The sequence below is a fragment of the Staurois parvus genome, unplaced genomic scaffold, assembly GCF_062004578.1.
Source record: "Staurois parvus isolate SC_StPar_1 unplaced genomic scaffold, SC_StPar_1.0 ptg000689l, whole genome shotgun sequence".
In the NCBI taxonomy this organism is placed as follows: Eukaryota; Metazoa; Chordata; class Amphibia; order Anura; family Ranidae; genus Staurois; species Staurois parvus.
The window spans coordinates 2,585,516-2,612,480 of record NW_028318485.1 but is presented as its reverse complement, the minus strand read 5'-3'; the positions used below and the strand labels follow the sequence as shown (position 1 = coordinate 2,612,480).

General features: G+C 43.4%; 1 protein-coding gene across 1 annotated transcript in view; it reads right to left on the bottom strand.

The window, feature by feature from the left end:
- Positions 1 to 1,402: 1,402 nt before the first annotated feature.
- Positions 1,403 to 26,965, bottom strand: part of MISP3 (MISP family member 3) — a 40,179-nt gene continuing 14,616 nt past the window's right edge. Inside the window, exons 3-5 of the mRNA XM_089652651.1 lie at positions 15,504 to 16,055; positions 6,134 to 6,210; positions 1,403 to 1,746 (exon numbers count right to left, since the gene is read on the bottom strand). Of these exons, the coding sequence (XP_089508777.1) occupies positions 1,657 to 1,746; positions 6,134 to 6,210; positions 15,504 to 16,055 (719 nt within the window). The 3' untranslated portion in view covers positions 1,403 to 1,656. The remainder of the gene's footprint in view (positions 1,747 to 6,133; positions 6,211 to 15,503; positions 16,056 to 26,965) is intronic.

Below are 26,965 nucleotides of genomic sequence, written 5' to 3'. Positions count from 1 at the left end.
ATGACCCCTCATCCTATAACTGTCCTGTATATATCACTGATCTATTATTACATGACCCCTCATCCTATAACTGTCCTGTATATATCACTGATCTATTTTTACATGACCCCTCATCCTATAACTAATCTGTTATTACATATTCCCTCATTGTATAACTGTCCTGTATATATCACTGGTCTATTATTGCATGACCCCTCATCATATAACTGTTCTGTATATATCACTGATCTATTATGACATGACCCCTCATTCTATAGCTGTTCTGTATATATCACTGATCTATTATGACAAGACCCCTCATTCTATAACTGTTCTGTATATATCACTGATCTATTGTTACATGACCCCTCATGGTATAACTGTACTGTATATATCACTGATCTATTATTACATGACCCCTCATCCTATAACTGTCCTGTATATATCACTGATCTATTGTTACATGACCCCTCATCCTATAACTGTCCTGTATATTTCACTGATCTATTATTACATGACCCCTCATCGTATAACTGTACTGTATATTTCACTGATCTATTATTACATGACCCCTCATCGTATAACTGTACTGTATATTTCACTGATCTATTATTACATGACCACTCATCCTATAACTAATCTGTTATTACATGACCTCTCATCCTATAACTGTCCTGTATATTTCACTGATCTATTATTACATGACCACTCATCCTATAACTAATCTGTTATTACATGACCCCTCATCATATAACTGTTCTGTATATATCACTGATCTATTATGACATGACCCCTCATTCTATAGCTGTCCTGTATATATCACCGATCTATTTTTACATGACCCCTCATCCTATAACTAATCTGTTATTACATATTCCCTCATCGTATAACTGTCCTGTATATATCACTGGTCTATTATGACATGACCCCTTACAATAACTGTTAGGTATGTATAAATTATGTAATATCACATGAACCCCTCACCCTATAACTTGTGTAAATTACTAATCTGTTATTACATGACTGTTATTCCTGAAACTATCCTCTATCTACTGATCTAATATAACATACACTTCATCCTGTAATTGTCTTGTATATCTTACTGATCTTTTAATACATGTCCCTCACCCATCATATAATTGTCATGTAACTATAACCGATCTATTATTACACATCCCCTCATCCTATGACCTGTCTGGTTCTAGCACATTATTATTATTAAATGACCCCCCCATCCCATAACTTCCCTGCACATATCACTGATCCAATATTACATTACTTCTAATCCTATAACTTACATGTATATATCACTGATTTTTTTTTTGTACAGAACTCCTCGTCCTATATCTGTTCTGTATCTATTGTAATAGAAATTGTATGTTTGTAAACTTTTCTTTGCATCACAGTGAATAATAGTATAATATACAATAATTTTTTCATAATTTATTACAAATAAAATTTATTGGTTACAAAAGCTTGATTGGCAGATTAGATACTGATCATGTGACGTCTGAGTTAAGAGCCAGTGTCCGAGCGATGTCAGGTTGATGTCAGAGTATTTTTAGGGTGGAAAATATGAGCAGGATGGCAGTTCTTGTAGTGAATGTGAGGGGAGAGGGAGGGAAAGGTCCACATATCATAAGTTCCGTACCAGCAGTCCTCATCTGGACCTCCCCCCTAGTTTTCATCCGCAGGATTTGGGTTCCCAGACTCCCAGCTCTGAATAAGAGCGCTGCGCTGTCTCCGTGTACGTGGACTGTCCCAAGCCTGATGGGGGAAATGCAAATCCAACATAGAAAGTGCATTAGAACAGTGCTGACACCTCCACATCACACATGCAAGTTCATTTGAAGGGCTGGTCCATCTCATATAAATGTTCAGCATTTGATAATTAATGGTTGTTAGAAGCAGCCACCAATGTTACATCACTATGGCAAGGTCTTTGTACTAGAGGTCCTAGCTATGCCTATTATGAAGCGGTATCTCTCTCTGCCTTTATTTTACTACTATACTACTTACTATTTTACCACTGACCTATGCATTGCCCATTACATACTACTGAGCCCTGCACTCTGCATTATATACTCCTGGTCTCTACACTCTGCATTTCCTACTCCTAACCTCTGGAATATGTATTACATACACCTGTCTTCTGCACTGTGTTACATACGACTGACCTCTGCACTGTCCGTTATATACTAATGACTTCTGCACTGTCTGTTACATACTAATGACTTCTGCACTCTGAGTTACATACAACTTACAATGCACTCTTGCTCTACATACTTCCGAGCCCTGCACTCTGCGTTACATACTGTTGGCCTTTACACTCTGTGTTTCTCACTCCTGACCTCTGAACCCTGCATTACATACTCCTGACCTCTGCACAGTGTTACATACTGCTGACGTCTGCATTACATACTATTAATTCTACACTGTGCGTTACATACTATAGGCCTCTGAACGCTGCATTACATACTGCTGACCTCTGCACAGTGTTACATACTGCTGACCTCTGCATTACATACTATTAATTCTACACTGTGCGTTACATACTATAGGCCTCTGAACGCTGCATTACATACTCCTGACCTCTGCACAGTGTTACATACTGCTGACCTCTGCATTACATACTATTAATTCTACACTGTGCGTTACATACTATAGGCCTCTGAACGCTGCATTACATACTGCTGACCTCTGCACAGTGTTACATACTGCTGACCTCTGCATTACATACTATTAATTCTACACTGTGCGTTACATACTATAGGCCTCTGAACGCTGCATTACATACTCCTGACCTCTGCACAGTGTTACATACTGCTGACCTCTGCATTACATACTATTAATTCTGCACTGTGCGTTACATACCATAGGCCTCTGAACTCTGCATTACATACTACTGGCCTCTGAACTCTGTGTTTCTCTCTCCTGACTTCTGAACTCTGTGTTACATGCTCCTGACTCCTGCACTGTGTGTTAGTTAATTCTGACCGAAGCACTCTACATTGCATGCTCTCTGTTCTCTGTATTACATACTATTGACCTCTGAACCTCGTGTTGCTTACGTCTGAACCCATAACTCTTCAACCCTTCCTTACAATGTAGTGGGGCCTTGCTAGGTTATCTCCTTAAAAAAAAAGTGTGCTGTACCCTGGATATCAGTCTCTTCAGGGTTGCTTACCCCGCACTAAATATACTAACTCATTGACTGATATACAAATTTGGTTGGGTGATTCAGCTGACCAAAGTTCTATGGTGGAATGTTTTGGGTGAAGCAACCCTTTAACATGTCAGACAATTTCAGACAAATATTGAAAAGCACCCTTTAAATAACGCATGAGCCGAAAGTAGAACTTGTCTTTGCAGCGGCAATTCTGTTGTATGGCTACATCTGATGATTCTGTGATACTCTATAGTGTCTGCAATGTAACCTAACAGTCAGGATGGAGGAGGTTCTTAGGTGGGCCCCCAGAAGCCCTGGGTAAGTGTCACCAGCATGGTAATGTTTTTACTAACCTTAAGACCAGACCAGGGGCAGACTGACTATTTGGAAACTCGGGCACTGCCGAGGGCCCGGGGTCAGTAGGGGGCCCCATGAGATGCCCCTGGTACCTTTTTCATAGGCTTTTTTTAGTTTGGGCAAGGACACAGAGGCCCCATGATCCCCTATTACGCGGGGGCCCCATGAGTTGTCAGTCCACCCCTGGACCAGATAGGAGGCTGTAGAGTAACATGGAATCATCCTATGTAGCTAACATAACAGGCCTGCCTGAAATAACATTAAGCACCTAACACATTGTGGATACTCCTCACCATTTCTGTAAGCTTTAGAAAACGTGGGACATGGCTGGATCTAGGTGGGTGCTTGGGTTGGCTATGCCCCCCCAGATTTTAGTCATGCCCCCCCAAAGCCAACCCTAACCTTCCATTATACTACCCTAACCTGCCACTATACTACCCTAACCTGCCACTATACTGCCCTAATCTGCCACTATACTGCCCTAATCTGCCACTATACTGCCCTAACCTGCCACTATACTACCCTTACATGCCAATATACCGCCCTAACCTGCCACTATACTGCCCTAACCTGCCACTATACCGCCCTAACCTGCCACTATACCACCCTAACCTGCCACTATACTGCCCTAACCTGCCACTATACTACCTTTACATGTCAATATGCTGCCCTAAATTGACACAATACTACCCTAACCTGCCACTATACTGCCCTAACCTGCCACTATACTACCTTTACATGTCAATATGCTGCCCTAAATTGACACAATACCACCCTAATCAGATACTTTACCGCCCTAGTTTCACATTATCCTGCTCTAGCCTGACACTCTATTGTCCTTGACTGACAATATACTGATATCAGGTATGCATTGTGTGGAGAGGAGAAGCTCTGCTGCCTATGTCTGGGCTATATGCATTGCAGGAATGAGAGAAGCTGTGCCTCTGTCCACTGCCTTGCCAGCAGTGACCCCTGTCCTCTGCCTTGTCAGCGGTGACCCCTGTCCTCTGCCCTACCAGCAGCAACCCCTGTCCTCTGCCTTGCCAGCAGTGACCCCTGTCCTCTGCCTCGCCAGCAGTGACCCCTGTCCTCTGTCTTGCCAGCAGCGACCCCTGTCCTCTGCCTTGCCAGCAGTGACCCCTGTCCTCTTCCCTGCCAGCAGCGACCCCTGTCCTCTGCCTCGCCAGCAGCGACCCCTGTCCTCTGACTCGCCAGCAGTGACCCCTGTCCTCTGCCTCGCCAGCAGCGACCCCTGTCATCTGCCTCGCCAGCAGCGACCCCTGTCCTCTGCCTCGCCAGCAGCGACCCCTGTCCTCTGCCTCGCCAGCAGTGAGCCCTGTCCTCTTCCCTGCCAGCAGCGACCTCTGTCCTCTGCCTCGCCAGCAGTGACCCCTGTCCTCTTCCCTACCAGCAGCGACCCCTGTCCTCTGCCTCGCCAGCAGTGACCCCTGTCCTCTTCCCTACCAGCAGTGACCCCTGTCCTCTTCCCTACCAGCAGCGACCCCTGTCCTCTGCCTCGTCAGCAGTGACCCCTGTCCTCTTCCCTGACAGAAGTGACCTCTGTCCTTTGCCTCGCCAGCAGCGGCCCCTGTCCTCTACCCTGTCAGCAGCGACCCCTGTCCTTTGCCTCGCCAGCAGTGACCCCTGTCCTCTGCCTCGCCAGCAGTGACCCCTGTCCTTTGCCTCACCAGCAGTGACCCCTGTCCTCTGCCTTGTCAGCAATGACCCCTGTCCTCTGCCCTGCTAACCTCCGATCCTGTGACCCCCTGACAGTTTTTACTGCACCCCGACATCAGACATGATAGATCTGGCCCTGATGTGGGAGATATATTCTTTATAACATATTTAAGTAGTGCCAGGGTCTCCCCACCTATCAACCCTGGCCTCTGTAATTCCCTCAGGCCATGTCTTGCTTGCACTGTAACCACTATACATGTCTGTGCTGTCAAGCATATAAATGTAATTGTTACAGAGGTGTGGAAGACAGTCTTGGTCAAAAATATTTATTATGTTATCCCATTAAAATAAATGCCCTCTGTGATACATTAACTGCCATTTTAATAGTCTACGTCTTAGATCGTGGCAGTATACGACTGGAAATGTACGTAAAGTATGCTATGTAACACACCACTGATTTTGTGCTTGAATGAACTAGGCTACTTTTATTACAGAGCCATGAGTTAATATGTAAAGTACATAGCTTGGCCACTTCACTTTACAGTTCCCTTTAGACAGTATATATATATATATATATATATATATATATATACACACACACTGTATATATGTATATATATATATATATATATATATATATATATACACACTGTATATATACCGTATGTACTGTGTACAAGAGTTCATTGTTTATTTGTGTAATCTTTATAAAGTATTTGATTGAAACATTTTTGTATTGAAGTTATCTGGTTTTGTTGTTTCACATTTTAAAAGTGCGGAAACTGAATGATTGAATGGTTTTTATGAGTTCCTAGACAGGTTTCACCTGCAATAAACCACGCCAATGAAACCACTTTCAGTTTACTGCTGTAAGATCGGTTACATGTGAACTCTGGATGCTACGGGTTAGTGAATTTTGCTGTAGCGACCTCGCAAGCCTTTCTGCATTACCTGATCTGGCTGGCCATTGACGGTCATGCTTTTGTTCGGGGGCCAGTTCACATCCAGCTTTCCCCAGTTTGGACGCTCTAAACATAAAAAAAAAAAAAGAAACACAACAGTCATTATTTTATTGTTCCTGGTGTTAAATATCAAATAATTTTAAAGCAGCCTGTTTCATAATTCTGCAGAGTGCTGACTCTCCAATTGTCTGATAGAAGAACTGTCTAGGTTGGTTATGTCAGCCAGTCAGATTCTTCTTTATTCTTTTTGTTTCTTTTTATATACACTGAAAAACAGCCTGAGGTCTGGTTGGTTGTTTTGGAGGGTGCGTTTCAACTAGGTAGACATCTTTCATTGTGCATCCCCCTTGACTTTTCTGGGTAAAACGTTGAATCAAGAGACAGCAGATTTTGGTGCTGGTATCCTGGTACTGGTATTCTTTAGTTTTGAAAGGGTTGGTCTCTGCTGCAGAGGATCCCAATACAGTAGAGGTGAGCATGCAAATAATGGGTATGTTTACAGGGAGGGTTTGTGTTAGGGTTTTATAGCGGGTTGGTGTTAGGGTCTCTCCAGTGGCACCTTGTCATTGCTGACAGGGATTCCATTTTCACCTGGTTTTCCTTCCCGGTTTGCAGGCTTTGATCGTCTGGTCAAGCACCGGTGACGTCACTCACATGTATGCACGCTGGAGTCACAGCCATGGCACAAAGCTTTGAAGGGATAGCATGAGTATGCCGTCCCTCCAGAACGCATGCCCCAGTGACGTCACCAGCTGTTATTCACTAGAATATCTCCTAAATGGTGCACATTTAGGAGATAATAATTTTACCTACAGGTAAGCTTTATTACAAGCTTAACTGTAAGTAAAAGTTGCAAAGTGGATTTTACTACTGCTTTAAGGGTTTTATGAAGGGCTGGTGTTAGAGTTTTATGGAGGGTTGGTGTCTGGGTTTTATGGAGGGTTGGTGTCAGGGTTTTATGGAGGGTTGGTGTCAGGGTTTTATGGAAGGTTGGTGGTAGGGCTTTATGAAGGGTTGGTGTTAGAGTTTTATGGAGGGTTAGTGTTGGAGTTTTATGGAGGGTTGGTGTCAGGGTTTTATGGAGGGTTGGTGTCAGGGTTTTATGGAGGGTTGGTGTCAGGGTTTTATGGAGGGTTGGTGGTAGGGCTTTATGAAGGGTTGGTGTTAGTGTTTTATGGAGAGTTGGTATTAGGGTTTTGTGGAGGGTTGGTATTAGAGTGTTATGGAGGGTTGGTGTCAGGGTTTTATGGAGGGTTGGTGTCAGGGTTTTATGGAGGGTTGGTGGTAGGGCTTTATGAAGGGTTGGTATTAGTGTTTTATGGAGAGTTGGTATTAGTGTTTTGTGGAGGGTTGGTATTAGAGTGTTATGGAGGGTTGGTGTCAGGGTTTTATGGAGGGTTGGTGTCAGGGTTTTATGGAGGGTTGGTGGTAGGGCTTTATTATTATTATTATTATTATACAGTATTTATAAAGCGCCAATAGTTCGCTCAGCGCTGTACATTACAGAGGGGAACAGAACATGTGACAGAACAATACCAATACAATGCAAAACATGAGGGAATCGAGGGCCCTGCTCTTTCGAGCTTACAATCTAGGAATGATCTAGTTATGAAGGGTTGGTGTTAGTGTTTTATGGAGGGTTGGTGTTAGGGTTTTATGGAGGGTTGGTGTTACAGTTTTAGGGAGGGCTGGTGTTACAGTTTTATGAAGGGTTGGTGCTAGGACCTCTTAGATTGTAAGCTCCTAGGATCAGGGCCCTCCTAACCCTCTTGTATTGAACTGTATTGTTGCTGTATTGTCTCCCTTTATATTGTAAAGCACTGAGCAAACTGTTGGCGCCATATAAATCCTGTATAATAATAATAGGATCTTATAAAGGGTTGGCGTTAGGGTTTTATGGAGGTTTAGTGTTAGGGTTTTATGGATGGTTGGTTTTAGGGTCACAGTATGTGTTTCTTGTTTTATTCACATGGTGGCATAGAGTGAGGATACAAGGAAGGTTAGTTAGGATGTTATGAAGGGTTGGTTTTAAGGTATAATGGAGAGTTGGTTTAAAGTGGTAGTAAAGCTAACAAAAAAAGGGTCCTCCTGCAGGTTCAAGCTAAAATGCGATCGTATGCACCACATACTAGCACATTATGTCAGACTTACCTATAGAAAGGGTTTCTCCAGCGGCACCTGGTCATTGCTGACAGGGATTCCATTTTCACCTGGTTTTCCTTCCGGGTTTGCAGGCTCTCTGGTCAAGCACCAGTGACGTCACTCACATGCATGCACGCTGGAGTCACAGCCGTGGCAAAAAGCTTTGAAGGGATAGCATGAATATGCCGTCCCTTCAGAGCGCGTGACCCAGCTACATCACCAGCTGCTGCTCACTAGAATATCTCCTAAACGGTGCATATTTAGAAGATAATGATGTTACCTACAGGTAAGCTTTATTACAAGCTTAACTGTAAGTAAAAGTTGCAAAGTGGACGTTACTACTGCTTTAAGGGTTTTATGAAGGGTTGGTATTATGGTTTTATGAAGGGTTGGTTTTAGGGTTTGTGGAGGGTTGGTTTTATGGATGGTTGGTTTTGGGGTTACAGTAAGGGTCAGTGTTACAGTTTTATGGAGGGTTGGTGTTAGGGTGTTATGAAGGGTTGGTTTTAGGGTTTGTGGAGGGTTGGTTTTATGGATGGTTGGTTTTGGGGTTACAGTAAGGGTCAGTGTTACAGTTTTATGGAGGGTTGGTGTTGGAGTTTTATGGAGGGTTGGTGTTATGGTGTTATGAAGGGTTGGTTTTAGGGTTTTTGGAGGGTTGATTTTAGGGTTACAGTAAGGGTTAGTGTTACAGTTTTATGGAGGGTTGGTGTTGGAGTTTTATGGAGGGTTGGAGTTATGGATTTATGGAGGGTTGGTGTTAGGGTTTTATGGAGGGTTGGTGTTAGGGTTTTATGAAGGGTTGGTTTTAGGGTTTGTGGAGGGTTGGTTTTATGGATGGTTGGTTTTGGGGTTACAGTAAGGGTCAGTGTTACAGTTTTATGGAGGGTTGGTGTTGGAGTTTTATGGAGGGTTGGTGTTATGGTGTTATGAAGGGTTGGTTTTAGGGTTTTTGGAGGATTGGTTTTAGGGTTACAGTAAGGGTTAGTGTTACAGTTTTATGGAGGGTTGGTGTTGGAGTTTTATGGAGGGTTGGAGTTATGGATTTATGGAGGGTTGGTGTTAGGGTTTTATGAAGGGTTGGTGTTAGGGTTTTATGAAGGGTTGGTTTTAGGGTTTTGGAGGGTTGGTTTTAGGGTTACAGTAAGGGTTAGTGTTACAGTTTTATGGAGGGTTGGTGTTAGGGTTACAGTAATGCTGGCCATACACTGGTAGAATTTCATACTAACGTTCATACCGAAAATCCCGTCAGAACATTGTATAATGCCATAAGAGACTTGACAAATGTTCTTCGAAAGAAGTTCAAAATTGTGTCTGCTTTTAACTTTTAGTTGTAGAATGAATGGAATTTCCCAAACAAAAACTATATTCTTTGTTACAATTTTGTGCATTTGAGCAAATGTTTCCATCCTGCTCCTTTGATTTTTTTCACTCACTATTTGCAGTTACTATTGAACAAGTGTTGCTTTGACCCCAAAAAACTATTAAAAAATGTAAAATGTTTTGAAATCAAAACATTTTTTTAACCAATTTTAATCTCTCTATGGCCAGTTTAAGGGTTAGCGTTTTAGTTACAGGGAGGGTTAGTGTTACAAGGAGGATGGAGGTCACATGGTCTCCTAGCTCACTTTATGTCCCATATTTCTACTTGTCCCCACACCTTTCCCTGATTACCATTTTATTGGTATTAACCCAAAAAAAATAGCTGCCTCTTCTTTGGTACTGGTGTCATCCAGGGCTGTGGGAGTTTAAAGTGTGTCACCTTGTAGCAATGGTATGATCACATGACCAATGACCTATGGGTTGGCTGCACTTTACACTGGAATGCATTAAATCTGAACTCCAGGATAAGCATATGTTGTCTATAAACAGTCATCACGTGTATTCTCTTGGAATTTTGGTATGTTTTGTGTAATTCCTGCAGATCTGTGCAGTAATCCAGTGTGAAACCTTTCCTCTGCACATGAACTTCCTGTAATAAAGACCTGTCACTGCTGATCTCTCTCTTTTGTCCAGGGTGACAGGTCTTGTCTCTGCCCCCTTCCATAAATTTCTGCAGGCAGCCTGTAGATGGTGGAGCTGCTGAGTCCCTCCCGCAGCTCTGCTCTCTGCACAGGCTTTGTACAGCAGTGATGATGTCACGGCTGCTTTTACAAAGTAATATCTAAGTTTACAAAGCTATCTGGTGCTCACATAGTTTTATTTGTATCGTTTGTAGCTATTGAGGAATATATTCAATAAAAGTTTTTGTGTATGGAGTTCAGCTGTAAGTTCCTGCTGTACTACCAATGTTAGAGGATAGACATACACACAATATTTAAAGTAAAGGCCATGGGCACAGAGCAAAGGTAGTGTTTATAACATTTTGTTAGACATTACAGTAAATATTTGTATAGTAGATATACTGGGACTTGCAGATAGCATGTGATATCGGGTTCCCTACACTCCCATATTTTATCTGATGTAAAGCAAGAAATCATGGGAAAAAACTTTAGAAGATGAGAATTCATGTTCACTATTCTCTACAGAATTTGAAAAACCTCTCTGTGCATGAATGGCCATCTCTGATTGCCTAGACCAATCTTTCTCAAACTTTTTACCTCAGTGGAACCCCTGAAATAAATTTCAGGTGTTAGGGAACCCCTGCTAGGATTAGTCCAACAGGAGTCATTAAGAAAATGCCCCTTTCATTAGTGGTGGTTGGGAAGAATGCCCCTTTACAGAAATGGTCAGTGAGAAGGATGTCACCTTTACAGTGATGGTCATAACGCCACCCCAACAGTCAGCTGAAAAGATCATTGGTGTCGTGGTAGTGGCTCTGCCAAGTGGTGATGGACCTAGAACTGTGAAGGCACCATCAGATAGGAGGTCAATTAGCCACAGTTCAAGGTACCTCTAGCAAACTCTGGAGCAACCATTGGGTGCCATGGAACTCTGGTTGAGAATGGCAGGCCTAGACATTCATTATGGCAAGGCACTTAACCAAGGCATAGCAATCACTGCAAACAATGCTTATAATTGAGGCATCTATGGGCATCTTTAGAGTCATTCATGAGTCTGCATCTACAGTTTGATCTAATTCAAAAATTATGGTAGGGATTTAACAACGAAAAAAAAAGGGCTCTTCCCTGAGGCTGCAATGCGCTGCATGATACATAACTGTCATTTAAAATCAGGTTTGGGTATTTCCAGTGGCCATACAGTGGTCCATGCCAACGTGCCAAGAAAATCTAAGGGAAATTGAGGGGTGTCGGGCTAGAAAGCACCGGGCCAATTGAAGAAAACTGGGAGGCTATAACTAGCTGATAAACCAAAGAATGTACAACAGGTATGGAACACTAAAGGAGGTGAGCTGTGTCTTTGGGCAGCTGTCATGTCTACAGATCACTCCCTTATTTATTGAAAAAATAACAGGGGGGGACTGTTTTGATATGCACAGCTTGCCCTGAGCTCATTACTATTTAACATCAAACAGCAATCATCATATTGTATATTACATTATGGATGTGGGGATTGGGAGAGGCAAACAGAAATAAAAAATCTCTGACACACCCCTTTCATACTACAAGCATACCTATCCATATTTTGAGGGACGTTCCAGATTTTAAGGTTCTATTGGGTGGGACTTGAACAGTGAGTAGCATTTCATTCAATTGTTGGGCAGAGTTTAGATGACATCTACTTGTGTGAACCTAAATGTCCACAGATGGGCTTAGCTTAGGATGGGTAGGGCTTATCAACATGGACTCCCAGTGTTTTTCAGGATGGGCTCCCCTAGACAAGCAAATCAATTTTTTTTGATGCAGGGGCCACAAGGTGAACACAATTTGACATCACAAACTGATGTACCTGAATCCATGAGCCAGAGACTCATTGGCCAAGAGAGGTTTCCACAATTGGTTGTAGAATGGTGGTTTAGGCTTTGCTTACAGGTGGGCGTGGTTTACTTCAGAGTCAGAAAAAAGTCAAGGCCCACTCTATAGCAAGGCGGTGCATGGGAATTATTTTGAGGAATGACAAACAACACACTTGCTGGTGAGCACCATATGCTTCCTGTGCAGGTGGAATTGGCACTCAAAAAGGAACTTTGAAAATATGCAAACATTGTTGAACATCATTGAATATGTTCTTATATGCAACTGACATATACACTGATCAGTCATAACATTATGGTCATCCACCATAACCCTTCGAGGCATGGACTCCACTAGACCTCTGAAGGTATGCTGTGGTATCTAACACTAAGCCATCGGTATCAGATCATTTAAGTCCTGTAAGTTGTGAGGTGGGGCCTCCATGGATCGGATTGGTTTTTCATTTTAATTCAGCAGACCAGGCCACCTTCTTGTATACCTACACATATCTTGGTATTGGCTTGATCCTACATGACCTTCTACGAAAAAGAGTGAAAAACCCAGAGAGTGACATTGTTAGCCTTGGACAAGGAACCAGTTGGGTTTCAGTGCCAAGAAGATGGTTGACCAATCGATTACATTTCTCTGTTTTTTTAGAACTATATATAATCTTCATGATGACAGTTAGAAACCATCTTTCAGTAGCTCACAGAAGTTAGAACACCAGTATCTGATTGCCTACTATGGGTTACTATCAATCCTTGCTTTTTGCATTGTAGGGAAGGCTCACTAACATTCCTGTGGATAGTAGCACAGGCCTCCTTTGATCCCTCGTTCGATAAATATTATCGAGTGTCAGATCATTTAAGTCCTGTAAGTTGTGAGGTGGGGCCTCCATGGATCGGATTTGTTTTTCATTTTAATTCATCAGACCAGGCCACCTTCTTGTATACCTACACATATCTTGGTATTGCCTTTTACCTACATCACCTTCTACGAAGAAGAGTGAAAAACCCAAAGCGTGACTTTGTTAGCCTTGGACAAGGAACCAGTTGGGTTTCAGCACCACGAAGATGGTCGACCAATCGATTAAATTTCTCTGTTTTTTTAGAACTATATATAATCTTCATGATGACAGTTAGAAACCATCTTTCAGTAGCTCACAGAAGTTATAACACCAGTATCTGATTGCCTATTATGGGTTACCATTAAACCTTGCTCTTTGCATTGTAGGGAAGGCTCACTAACATTCCTGTGGATAGTAGCACAGGCTTCCTTTGATCCCTCGCTGGATAAATATTATTATATCACCATTCATTATTACAAAAGATACCATGAAATAACGACATGTAACAACGTATGAGTCATAGAAATCACATAATAATAGATAAGACTTGAATGCCTGTACTAAGCAGTATCTGTATCTAGGTGAACTGGTGAATTGTCCTTTCCCCATGCGTATGCACATTGTGGTCCCTTCATAATTTTCTCCATTGGGGGAATCAACTGATTTTTTTTTTCTCTCTTGCAGAATGAATGGCGGAAATTCAAGCTGTCTATGCTTGCCTTTGCATAAGCAGGCTCCACTTCCAACTGATCTCCTTATCTCACTGATAAGGTCTGTCTGACTGAACACAATAGGCTCTGCACAGTCTGTCCAAATGTCAAACACTCTCAATGTATCATGTTAAATGGCATCCTGTTGCAATAAAGCAGGGGTCTTCAAACTATAGCCCAAATTCGGGACTCTGCGCGATTTTATCCGGCTTTCTTATGTAAAGCTGGCCATAGATGGATCATTCTTGATCGATCAGTCAGCGGGCTGCTTGAAAAAAAAACAAACAAATTGATTCCCACATCCACACAATCAAGGTGAATAGAGGAATCCTTCCCGCTGTGCTATTGTATTCTGACAGCAGGGACTCTTCCGCTTCCATACCACATTGATCAGGTGAATGATCATTTTCCAACATCCCATTCAACAGAACAGCCACAGATCGGGAACGAAAAGAAAGGTGCTGCTACATAATTAACGAGCCCCTTCCCCACTCTTCATCCTGAAACGATCCGCCGCAGCAGACAGGGACCAGGGAAACACACAGCAGGACCCGGGCAGCAAGATGAAGGGGAACATGAACAGGAAGGGTGGTGGGTGTAGCCAGGGGCGGACTGACCATTTGGAAACTCGGGCACTGCCTGAGGGCCCGGGGTCAGTAGAGGGCCCCATGAGATGCCCCTGGTACCTTTTTCATAGGCTTTTTTGAGTTTGGGCAAGGACACAGGGGCCCCATGATCCCCTATTGCCCGGGGGCCCCATGAGTTGTCAGTCCGCCCCTGGGTGTAGCATTTACTGGAACTGATCCTCTACAGAACCCCCCTGCAGCAGCTGAAAGCGGTGGGATGGAGAGGAGGAGAATCCGCCTTTAGCGCCTGCAGGGGATCAGTTTCAGTAAATACGCCACAATTATATAAGCCATTTTCGATCGACAGAACATTTGGTTTTCGACTCATCTACGGCCCAGCCATAAAGTATATCTAAAGCAAATTTTTAGTCTTGGAGACTACAAAAAATAGGAGGAAATCTCCCAAAAGTGAAGGAATTCTCTTATAAACAGCTGTCACCCAAACAAGTGTCCTCATAGAAAGAGTATCACACTATTCCAATTCTGGTGACAACTCAACATTTTACATTTGAACTCCCCTTCAGTTTTTATGACGGTGGTCACCCCCAGGAGAAACAAAGAGGGTGAATCTCCTTAGTGGGGACACAGACAGTGTTGAAAATCTGACAGGTCCCTCTGGTGCCCAGCTTTTGTGTTGGAGCCTCTCCCCAACCAAAGGCAAGGATGAGGTTCTGCACCACTAGGGAAGCCATGCCAGCACTTGAGTGTTGCAAATAGGGGGACCTGACTTCTCACTTTTTCTACTACTGCTTCTTTCTTATCTCTATCTTTTGCATTGAAAATCCAAACTTCAGTCAAAATATTTTTTAGTTTTGTACAGAAATTTTGCGAGACTTTTATTGTTGTTTGTTCCCCCAATGGGGGAATTTTCCATCACTTCCTGTCCTGGTGCCACCAATAAAAGAAAAAGGAGGGGGTTGTCACCATAAAAAAAAAAGCCACAAAAAGCAATAAGCACATTAGACATTCTAACCCTTTCCTAAGCTACTAAGGTGTTTTTGTTTTTATCTGCTATCCGATTAATGAGATTTTCTAGGAAGTGAGGGGAAATTTCCCAAGTAGGGGAAATACAATAAAGACAGAGGCTCTTTGCCTTTTTCCCTTCCCTGTTGTATCCCAAAAAAAATTAAAAAGTTTTGGCTGGAGTTAGCCTATGAAAGTATTAATGCTGTGCTCTCACCTGGCTGGTAAACTCCACTTTGGATGTCACTTCTGTTATCAAGTGTCATCTGGGAGTTCTCCTCTGTGCCATTATCCCTCCCATAGATACTTGTTCTCTGTTTCCGTAATTCCCGCTCTCTCTCCTGCACTTCTTCTATTTCTCTCTCCAGTAAGGAGCGTGGGCTGGGTGCACGGAGTAGCTGAAAGGGACTGCCAGGAGCAGCGACAGGGGACTCAGAGTTAGGGACAGGAGAGTTCCCTGAGCTTGAACGAGCAAAACGAAGATCTGCAGGGGTGGAGCGTCGAGACTGTGCAGGGGAGGTTCTTCGCAGATCTGCAGGGGCGGCACTATAGACGTTGCCGGGAGTAGACCTCCGGAGTATAGAGGCATGCTCTATGATTATGATGTTGCTTCCGTTAGCCTCAGCATATGATGGGCCTTTCTTCGCCTCTGCAGCAGGAGCAGCTGAAAACACGTGATTGGATGGTGCAGGGATTTCCATTAGAATCTCAGTGGAATCAGACTTCTGCATTTCGCTTTGCCTTCTTTTAAAAGGAACATCTGAAGACTCTGAAAAACAAAATGAACATATTTAACTTTTTGTAACTTGCCTTAAAGGAAATGTGGGCTTTTGTCCATGCAGGCCAAAGCAACTTTTGTCCCATGCCCGCCTCCAGGACTTCTCTAGGGTGTCACCCATCCTCTGGAACTCCCTGCCCCAACCCATCAGACTATCACCTACTCTCCTCTCCTTTAGGCGCACCATGAAAACCCATCTCTTCAGGGAAGCCTACCCCACCCCCTGCTAACTTGCCGACCTCCCACACTCTTCCTACCACTCCATCCCCCACAGCCATCTCCTCCTGTACCACCATCCCCTCCCTCCTAGATTGTAAGCTCCAAAGAGCAGGGCCCTCGATCCCCTCATGTTTTGCATTGTATTGGTATTGTTCTGTCACATGTTCTGTCCCCCTTTGTAATGTACAGCGCTGAGCGAACCATTGGCTCTTTATAAATACTGTATAATAATAATAATAATAATAACTAGTTCACTTAAATGCAACCCTCCCCAACATCACATACTCACCCTCACTTTACTCCCTGCCCCCAAAATAATGGAAAGGAGTGCCTGTGTAAGCTCTCCAGTTGCTGTAGTTGAAGTTTTAAACAGGAGTGAGGTCTGTCGTCTCCCTCATGTGACAACGCTGGACCATTCAACAGGCATCAGTGCTGTCACATGCTCCTCCATGCTTGGAAGTACTGGGTATTATCTTTTCTCCTGGTGGCTGAGAGGAGCTATCAGAGAGCGAAGGAAAGGTAAGTGCTGCTGGGGTGAAGTTTAAAGTGGAACTTTACTCTCTCAATTATTTGGAATCTATACTCGACTATTTGGAATCCTTATGCTTCTTGCATTAGTAAATAGATGGGAAAGTATATCATATTTACGTGTTTTAAACTGGTTTTTTTTTTTTTTTTTTTTTTACAATGATTTAGTTACTTCCTGGTTTCTTGCCTAGGCAAATGATTTCATACATCCCAGAAGTCTTCAGGAAAGGAAGAGTAGTTTTCTCAGCTAAGTAAATCCTCCTGCCTGCATGCCTGAGCTGAGGACAGATGGATTCCAGGAAGTAAATACTGCATGAATCATCTGCCCTTATTCAAGATGGCCACGTCCAGAAATGCAAGGGGTATTTCAAAGTGATCAAACTGAGTTCTCAGCAAAAGAAAGCATGGAGTGGGCGGCACAGTGGCTAAATGGTTAGCACTTCTGCCTGGCAGTACTAGGGTTGCCGGTTTGAATCCCAACCATGGCACCACCTGCCTGGAGTTTGCATGTTCTCCCTGTGCCTGCGTGTGTTTCCTCCGCGTACTCTGGTTTCCTCCCACACTACAAAGACATGCTGGTAGGTTAATTGGATTCTGTCTAAATTGTCCCTAGTATGTGTATGTATGAATGTGAGTTAGGGACCTTAGATTGTACGTCCCTTGAGGGTTAGGGACTGATGTGAATGTACAATATATAGGTAAAGTGCTGTGTAAATTGATGGCGCTATATAAGTACCTGAAATAAATAAATAATTGGAGACATGTATGAATGGGTGAGCATGCTTTGAATATTAAAAATAAATGATAGATTAGATACGCTTTAAAGAAAATGCAAGTTGCCTTAAAGGAAACATGTTTTTTTTCTCATGCACGGCATGCAACAGGCTCACTCCACCCACCCCAGCAGAACATACTCACCCTCGCTTTGCCCCACCTGCCACTCTGTTCAGCCACTGAAAGTATGGAAAGGAATGCCTGTGTAATCTCTTGAGTCACTGTAGTTGGAGTTTAAACAGTGCTGAGGATTGTCGCCTCCCCCATGTGACAAGCTTGGACCAATCAACAATCATCAGTGCTGTCACATGCTCTCCATATTTGGAAGCACTAGGTGACAACAATGACTTAAAGAAGAAAGACAGGTGATAACAGAGTAGGAGGCAAGCGTAAAACAATGCCACCCTGCTGCTTTTCCAGAAACTCAACTTTGCACATGGAGATCAGAAGTGCCCCAACCATTGTCAGTAGGATGTATAATAGAGTACAGGTCACCTGTCTTTCTTCTGTAAGTAATTGTTGGCTAACTGTACTTCTGTCTAGGTAAGATGGCCAAACACGTAAAAATTCCCCTGGGCTAAATGAGATAAATCCATAGATTCCACCTATCCATGCTAAACAGCATGGATGGAGGAATCTCCTGCTGCAAGCTATTCTAAGTGCTGGCTGTCAGAATACTCAAGCACAGCCCAGTCGAAGTTTGTGGAGCCAGGTGGTGTAGGTAGGGCAGTGTTTCTCAACCTTTTTTCACTCAAGACACTCTTTAAAATTATGGACAGTCCCGAGGCATCCTTTAAATTTATGGACAGTCTTGAGGCACCCCATTCTAAAATGGGGTGCCTCAAGACTCCATAATTTTAAAAGGGGACCCCATTCTAAAATATGAGAAACTATTCTAATAGTTCTATATAATGCAGCAACATCCACACATGTAGGACACTCAACATTAGAGGTGATTAATTCTTCCAAAGCAAATACACTTTTGCACACTGGTACCGAGTAGTATTCCAATGTTTCTCCTCTCCCTCAGTTTTTCTCCATCACTGAGCTAATATGACCCCAGCACTGATGGAAATGGGCAGGGGAGGGTCAAACTAGGATGCTGTGCAGGTAACTGACATCCTCCTTATCAACTGATGATGTCATTGGTTGTCAGGATGCTGGCGGCTAGAAGGTCGTAATGGTTCACAATGAAAACCTGAGGTTTTGTGTAACTAAAAGGCAGGTGTGTTTCACCCGCTGGCTTGTAAACAAGTTTTGGGCAATTTTTTGAAATTTTGCCAAGGCACCCCTGAAGAAACCTCAAGGCACCCCAGGGTGCCTGGGCACCCTGGCTGACAAAGGCTGAGGTAGGGTCACCACAGCTCAAACTTCAGCCGATTCATACAAATTGGCTACAATTTGAGCCATTTATGGCTAGCTTAGCGCTTTTGTAGAAGGAAAGGGAGAATCTGATTGGCCACTCTGCTGTCTAAGACAGTCCCTTTGTGCCATGGATGACTTAGCTTTACCGTACTTCAATACATTAGAGTAGCCTGAGTACTGAAAATTTATAAGGTAATTTCTGTTTATAAATTCCCCTATTCACTAATACTGGCCATACATCCTAAATTATCGATTTCTTTTTTGATCAATCTCCTTCTATAGGAAAAATCAATCTACTGTATAGTCCACAAGCCATTCAATCAATATGCCAACATGGGGAAGTGGACTTCAATTGATAGTTAAGATATGATCATAACTTACAAATACAAGTAATCAATTGCATCTCTGTTTCCATCATGTAATCTCATATTCTGGTTGATCGAATTACAATAGTTACATAGTTAGTCTGGCTGAAAAAAGACAAAAGTCCATCCAGTTCAACCATTAAAAAAAAAAAGTTATAATCCGATACCCACAGTTATAGTGTTCCAAAACCCACACCAATAGTATTCATGAACAACATTTCTGAGGGCTGCCGACTGATGGACATAACATTATGCCCTGGCTGATCGTCTCAATTTGATTGAATCTGATCAAAATGGAGTCCAAATCGGTATGTCAATATTAATCTGGACTTATACTATGTATAAAGCCTGCAGTGATATTAAAATAGACATCTTTGTATTACAGAGGTTCTTCTGATCTACACGTGGAAGCCAGAGGCAGCCCTAGAGGCAAATATTTCCAGGGACGGACATTAAAAAGTCAGCGTGTAAGGCTTGACAGCCAGCTGGCTTTCACTTTCCTTTACCAGGGTTAAGTCAATACTCATTTACATGGATTTGCCGCTAAATTTACTAAGGAAACCAATGCAAACATGGGAGTGACTGTCCAAGGAGAGCCGGGGAGGGACAGTACTACTGGGCCTCTCTGCGTGCCAGCATTGTATGACTGTTCCCAGAGACACTACATCCAACAAGGTATTGGAAGAGCAAAGCAAGGAAAAGGCCTGCAATTAAACTGATTTCACTACAGAGGTGGATTCTGATTGGTTACTTTATTTAATTAAATAGCACATATGCAATAATCAGGGGCGTCCCTAGGATTGGTGACAGGGGCGGACTGACAGCTCATGGGGCCCCCGGGCAATAGGGGATCATGGGGCCCCTGTGTACTTGCCCACACTCAAAGCACACCCAAAAAAGGTACCAGGGGCATTTCATGGGGCCCCCTACTGACCCCGGGCCCTCGGGCAGTGCCCGAGTGACCGAATGGTCAGTCCGCCCCTGGTTGGTGTCACCCGGTGCGATAACACTTGGTGACACACCCTCTGACGATCCCCGCAGAATGGATCCGATCTGTGGATTGAGCATAAAGGATCGGAGTCTGATCCATTATGCTCCCCAATCTGCAGATCCGATCCATCAACTTACCTTTTCGTGGAACGGGTCCAGTGTCACCCTGTATAGGTTGCATGTCGACGATCCCCGCAGGATGGATCCGATCTGCGGATTGAGCATAATGGATCGGATATGCTCCCCAATCCGTAGATCCGATCCATCCTGCGGGGATCGTCTGCATGCAACCTATACAGGGTGACACTGGACCCGTTCCACGAAAAGGTAAGATGTAAAGAAAGCGACGATCCCCGCAGGATGGATCAGATCCATCCTGCGGGGACCTTTGGCTTACTTTACAACTTTTCGTGGAACGGGTCTGGTGTCACTCCGTGCGGTAGGAGTCACCCGGAGTGGTGCACACCCCCCACACCTGCTACGGGACGCCACTGGCAATAATAATCAGCACCAAACGGTCGTTTTTATTGTGCTGTGTACAAGTTATCCCACATTGCTCGTTCTTTTCCATCCAATACCCATTCATGGGGGTGTTAAAGTGACCCTGTCACATCTGTAAAAAGAAAAACCTAATGGCAGGTCTCTGCAATAGAAGAGCGCATATCTCCGCACCCCTCTGGTACCATGTGTCTTTTTCCTTCCTTCCATCTCAGTGTTTGACAAAGTGTTCAACATTTGAAACTTCTAAGGGCCCTTTGACATGGGCGCTCCGTTTTTTTAGCAGTTCGGACACGTTTTTTCCAAAAAAAAAAACAGATCAGCTCACATCAGTTCTTCATCAGTTTCCATCGGTTTTTCATCAGTTTACATCAGTTTTTCATCAGTTTACAGCAGTTTTTTTCCATCCGTTTTAATTTGTTTTTATCCACTTTACATCCGTGTACATCTGTTTTTCATTAGTTTACATCCGTTTAGATCAGTTTTTTGTCAGTTTACATGTTTTTTTAATCCGTTTTCCATTCGTTTACATCCGTTTTTCATTCGTTTACATCCGTTTACATCAGTTTTTCATGCGTTTTAATCTGCCTTCGTCTGTTTTCATCAGTTTTTCATCCGTTTTAATCCGTTTTCATTTGTTTTTCATCCATTTACATCCGTTTCTCGGCCGTTCTGGGTCTTTTTACGTTAGAAAAATATGATATTCTTCTGTTCAAAAAAATGGATGTTAACATATACAGACATTAGCGGATATAAACGGATGATCATCTGTTTATATCCTCTAGTCCATAGAAATACATATGGAACGCCCGTGTGAAAGAGGCCTTATAGTGTTGGATTCCTACGTCCACTCCCACCAACAATGGTCCATCATCCAACTCCTATGTAACTACAGGACACAGGAGTGATGTAGGCTTCATAGACTGGGGCTATCAAATAAGAGAGGGTACCTCTATTTCACGGACTTGCTATCAGCCTTTTCTTTACAGACCTTACCATGTCACTTTAAGTAAAATTCGATTTTCATCCCCAGGATGATCTAGAGAAGCCATTCTCAGCCAGGGTTCCATGGAAGTCTAGGGTTGCTCCAAAGGTGGCTGGAGATTCCTTGAGCTAGTGCTGGTTGGTCTTCCATTTTAGGGTGCCTGTTTAGTTCTGGGGTCAATACTCCTTGGACCAACCAGCAGCATGACACCAATGATCTTTTAAGCTGTCTGTAGGAGTGCCAAACTGACCACCAGTGAAATGGGGACATTCTTTCCACTGACCACCAATGTAAGACGCATTTTTCCCACGGGTTAATTTTTCAGCAGAGGTTCCCTTAAACCAGCCTTTTTCAACATTTTTACTCAGGAGGAACCTTTGAAATAATCTTCAGGTCTTGGAGAAACCTCCATAAAACCAATTCATTGGGGGTCAGTGGGAATAATTCCTCTTTACATTGCTGACCAGTGGAAAGGATGTCCCACTTCTAGTGCTGGTCTGAATGCCTTTACAGACAGCTAAAAAGATCATTGGTGCCATGCAGCTGGTTCTGCCAAGTGGCATTGGCCCCAGAATGTTGCAGACACCATCAAATGTGGGGTCATTCAGCCACAGCTCAAGGAAACCCTGGTTGAAAATAGCTGCCCTAGATGTAAAATTTATTTCAGGTTCATCTGGGGTAAAAAGGTTGAGAAAGGCTGATCCAGAGGTTCTCCAAAGGTGCCGATTGGCGAGGCCATACCAAGGTGAAGATCAGGGGTGGACTGACAACCCATGGGGCCCCCCGGACAATAGGGGATCATGGGGCCCCTGTGTCCTTGCCCAAAATCAAAAAAGCCTATGAAAAAGGTACCAGGGGCATCTCATGGGGCCCCCTACTGACCCCGGGCCCTCAGGCAGTGCCCGCGTTTCCAAATGGTCAGTCCGCCCCTGGTGAAGATATATGTCTGACCAAAATGTGGTGCCCTATAAACCATAAAGGGGGGTTTCGTAGGGGATGCAGATGCTGTACTTGCCACTTCCAATTTTTAGGCTGGATTTACATCAATGTATGGGTTACCACAGGTGTAAGGGTCATCAGTGTATGTTGGAAGCACATGTTGTTCAAGCATTTTGGAGGCACTCTTACTCATACTGTGTATCCATGAAGTATGCAGTGTACCTTACCCTCAAAGCATGCATCAGAAAGCAGGAAGCATCAGGTGTGTTTTCTGGCATGTAGACAAGCTTTGGCAAAACAAATGGCCACAGGTACAAGAAAAACGCATCAAGCAACACACAGAACAACGCAGTCGAATAGGACTACATAGGCCTAGAGCAGTTATTCTCAACCAGGATTTCATGGAACCCCTATGGTTCCTTCAGAGGTTACTATGGGGTTCCTTGAGCTCTGGCTGATTGACCTCCCATTTTTATGGTGCCTGCGTAGTTCCAGGTCCACTTGGTACAGTCAGCAGCATGACACCAGTGATCTTTTTAGCTATCTTTTAGGATGGCAATCTGGCCATCACTGTTGGGGGTCTTTCTTCCTACTGACCACCAATGTAAGGGACGTTTTCCCCATTTACCCTTAATGATTTGATTCTAGCAGGGGTTCCCCAACACCTGAAAATGATGCAAGGAGCAATATCTTAATCTGCATAGCACAGATCAATGAAGCCAGAGACAGCCAGGCAACTAGTATTTTTTCAGAAGCCATTCAGCAATGTCCCAGAATCCCTCTAATGACAGGTTTCTGTAAAGGCCTACTGTACCAACGATGGTAACAGATATGTGAGTCTACAGTCAGCAGTGGTGCTCCAGAACAGAATTGTAATAGAGAACTAGAAAACTAGGTCAGTGAGTCTCTAGCTAGTAAAGGCAGGATCAAAATGACCTGCGATGGCAGCTTCGAAATTTCTATCCTCACAGGTTACCTTAAAAGTGGGCCTATCATTAGATATATGTATTCATGTTATGGACATGCATGCTAGGTAATGTATAAATGGAACAGGTATTTACTACCTGCCCCTGACAATGTCTCCATCTACTTTTCTCTCCAGAAGAGCACAGACATCTTTTTCGGTTACATTCATGGGCAGGGCCGTGGATAAGGGGGTACCACCAGTCCTTCTGTACGGGGCCCAGGCCAGCAGGGTGAATCGGATGTGGGCAGAGAGGGTCATTGGAATGGTGTGTATGTGTGTTGGGGGGGGGAGTTGGGCAATTACTGGAGCCAATCTGCGGAAAGAGCCATACAGGGGATCTGTTCCAGTAATTACTCCCCCCCAGGGGCGGACTGACAACTCATGGGGCCCCGGGCAATTGCGGATCATGGGGCCCCTGTGTCCTGGCCCACACTCAAAAAAGCCTATGAAAAAGCCAATGAAAGGCACCACGGGCATCTCATGGGGCCCCCTACTGACCCGGGCCCTCGGACAGTGCCCAAGTGCTTAAATGGTCAGACCGCCCCTGCTCCCCCCCACCACCATGCCAACCACCCTCCCTGTGTACACCTGAATCACCCAGCTGGGCCCCCACAGTGCCGAATTCCCTCCTCTTCTTCCCACCGGCTGTGGCAAGCACACAAAAGGATCCTTCAAGATGCAGAGTGGGGGAAGGGTCCAAAAAATAAGTCACATTAACCAGCCAGTTCCTTTCTTGAATTAACACAATGGGCGATCAGTATTGGTCACTCATTGTGTTCATTCAGAACTGAAGCATAGTAAACTGTATTTTTTTTTTTAAGGTTTTTTTGTCAGGTTGGCTGTATGGGGCCCTGTGGTTTTTAACGAGGGGGTAGTATCTACTTCCTAGACTGAGATACCAGCTCAAGGATGACCTAAGAATATAAACCCTGGAGCAGGGGTGGACTGACAACTCATGGGGCCCCCGGGCAATAGGGGATCATGGGGCCACTGTGTCCGTGCCCAAACTCAAAAAAGCCTATGAAAAAGGTACCAGGGGCATCTCATGGGGCCCCTTACTGACCCCGGGCCCTCGGGCAGTGCCCGAGTTTCCAAATGGTCAGTCTGCCCCTGCCCTGGAGCCGCAACAGGTCTAAGCTGTAATAATATAATGGTAGTGCAGTGCTAAAACAATATAAGGGTCATAAAATTGATAAAAATAGCACAATACTTAGTATAAAAATGCTGTGATAAAAGTTCATAAAACAGAATAATATTAAAGTTCATAAACTGACTTTCAGTGCTCTTAAAGGTGCTTGTTATTCTGGTACGTCTGTGCTTGTGCAGTGATATGAAGAGAATTGCGCACTCACCAGATGCGCAGTATATATGCGCCAGTATAAATATATCCTGAAGTCATCAAGGAAAGTATGGTGTTAGGGTTTAAGATGTGTTCACAAATGTCTAACACAGATTAGCCCCTGCTGCTTCCTCTCACCTTTGTTGACTTTCTACAAAGTTACAATGTTGCAGTGTGATCACTAGAGGATTGGATATTGTGAAAATGCTTCCATCTGTCTGACACCATCTCAGACAAGGCAAAGTCACTGGACTGGAGCACAGGGATTGCTTTGTAATGATAAAAGGTGGCACTTTTTGAAAAATTTATACCGCCCGTGTAAATTAGGACGTGTCAGGAATGCATCAATGCGGACTCGCTACGTTTTTAAGTTGTAATATAACATTACCTTATCTTCAAGGGAAGCTATAGTCCTTTTTAATGCTTTATATATATATATATATGTAAAAGGGATCACCTGACTGCAGATATTATCAGTGTGTGTCTATGTACAGGATAGAATTATATACAGTATGTATTAGAAGGCAGACAGATTTGCTCACTTCATTTGCATTGCCTTGCCGTGATTATCCTCAGGCATCTAATGTGGGTAGGTGGGGGTTGTCTCCACTGGAGGCAAACAGGGCCTTTTGTGGGCATTTTTTCCAATGCGTTTCAACGCAAGGCAACCTTACAACTTCCCAACCCAAGGGCGGTCACGTTAGAACCTGTGCAATCACACTTAAAAAAGGTAATGCCGGTCATAGACGGGTCGAAAATCAGTTGATTTTTCTGCCAAAAAAGTTTTTCTGGCTTTTTGCACTTTTTTTATCGGAAATGTTGGAAAAATTGTGGCCGATTTTCCCAGCAATGATGGGCAAATCGGCCGATTGTTTTACCGATAAAAAATCTGCGCATGAGCCGTGACCTGCAAGAAGAAGAAGAAGAAAAAGAAGAGAAAGAAGAAGAAAAAGAAGAAGAAAAATAATAATAATAATAAGAAAACAAGAAGAAGAAAAAGATGAAGAAGAAGAAGAAAAAGATGAAGAAAAAGATGAAGAAGAAAAAGAAGAAGAAGAAAAGAAAAAGAAGAAGAAAATAAGAAGAAGAAGAAGAAAAAGATGAAGAAGAAGAAGAAAAAGAAGAAGAAAAAGACGAAGAAGTCCAGTCCGTTATTATATTTTATAAGAAAAAGTCTTGCGGTTGCAACAATGTATCCATTTGTATCCAAATAAAAACATCTGGATACAAATGGATACATTGTTGCAACCGCAAGACTTTTTCATGTAAAACATAATAGTGGAGCTCTCTGCAAGGGACAGAAGTAATTATGGGGTTAAATGCCGGCCATAGATGGGACGAAAATCGGTTGATTTTTTTTACCGTTGGTGGTAACATCGGCCAATTGAACGACCGATTTTTCGTTAGTTTTTTAAAAAAAAACGGACGATTTTCGACCCCTCTATGGCCTGCATCAGGCATATTTTCAGAGAGTTTACAAGAGTTCAGATATCAGATTTGTACAATATATATACCTGCCTGGAGTTTGCATGTTCTGCCAGTGCCTGTGTGGGTTTCCTCCAGGTACTCTGGTTTCCTCCCACACTCCAAAAAGACATGCTGGTAGGTTAATTAGCTCCTGTCTAAATTGTCCCTAGTATGTGTATGTATGAATGTAAGTTAGGGACCTTAGATTGTACACCCCTTGAGGGTTAGGGACTGATGTGAATGTACAATATCTATGTAAATTGACGGCGCTATTATTATTAGAAATAAATAAATAAATATACAACCCATGTGTGCATGAGGAGGGAGGTCAGCTAAGTTATAAAAAAACAGATGAGATAGGTGCTCTCGGGAAGACAGGGAATGTAGATGACCGTTATGAAAAGGGGTGATGTTGGTGTACTTGGATAGGTAGAGAAGGTAGGTAACAGCTTCAACAAGACAGTT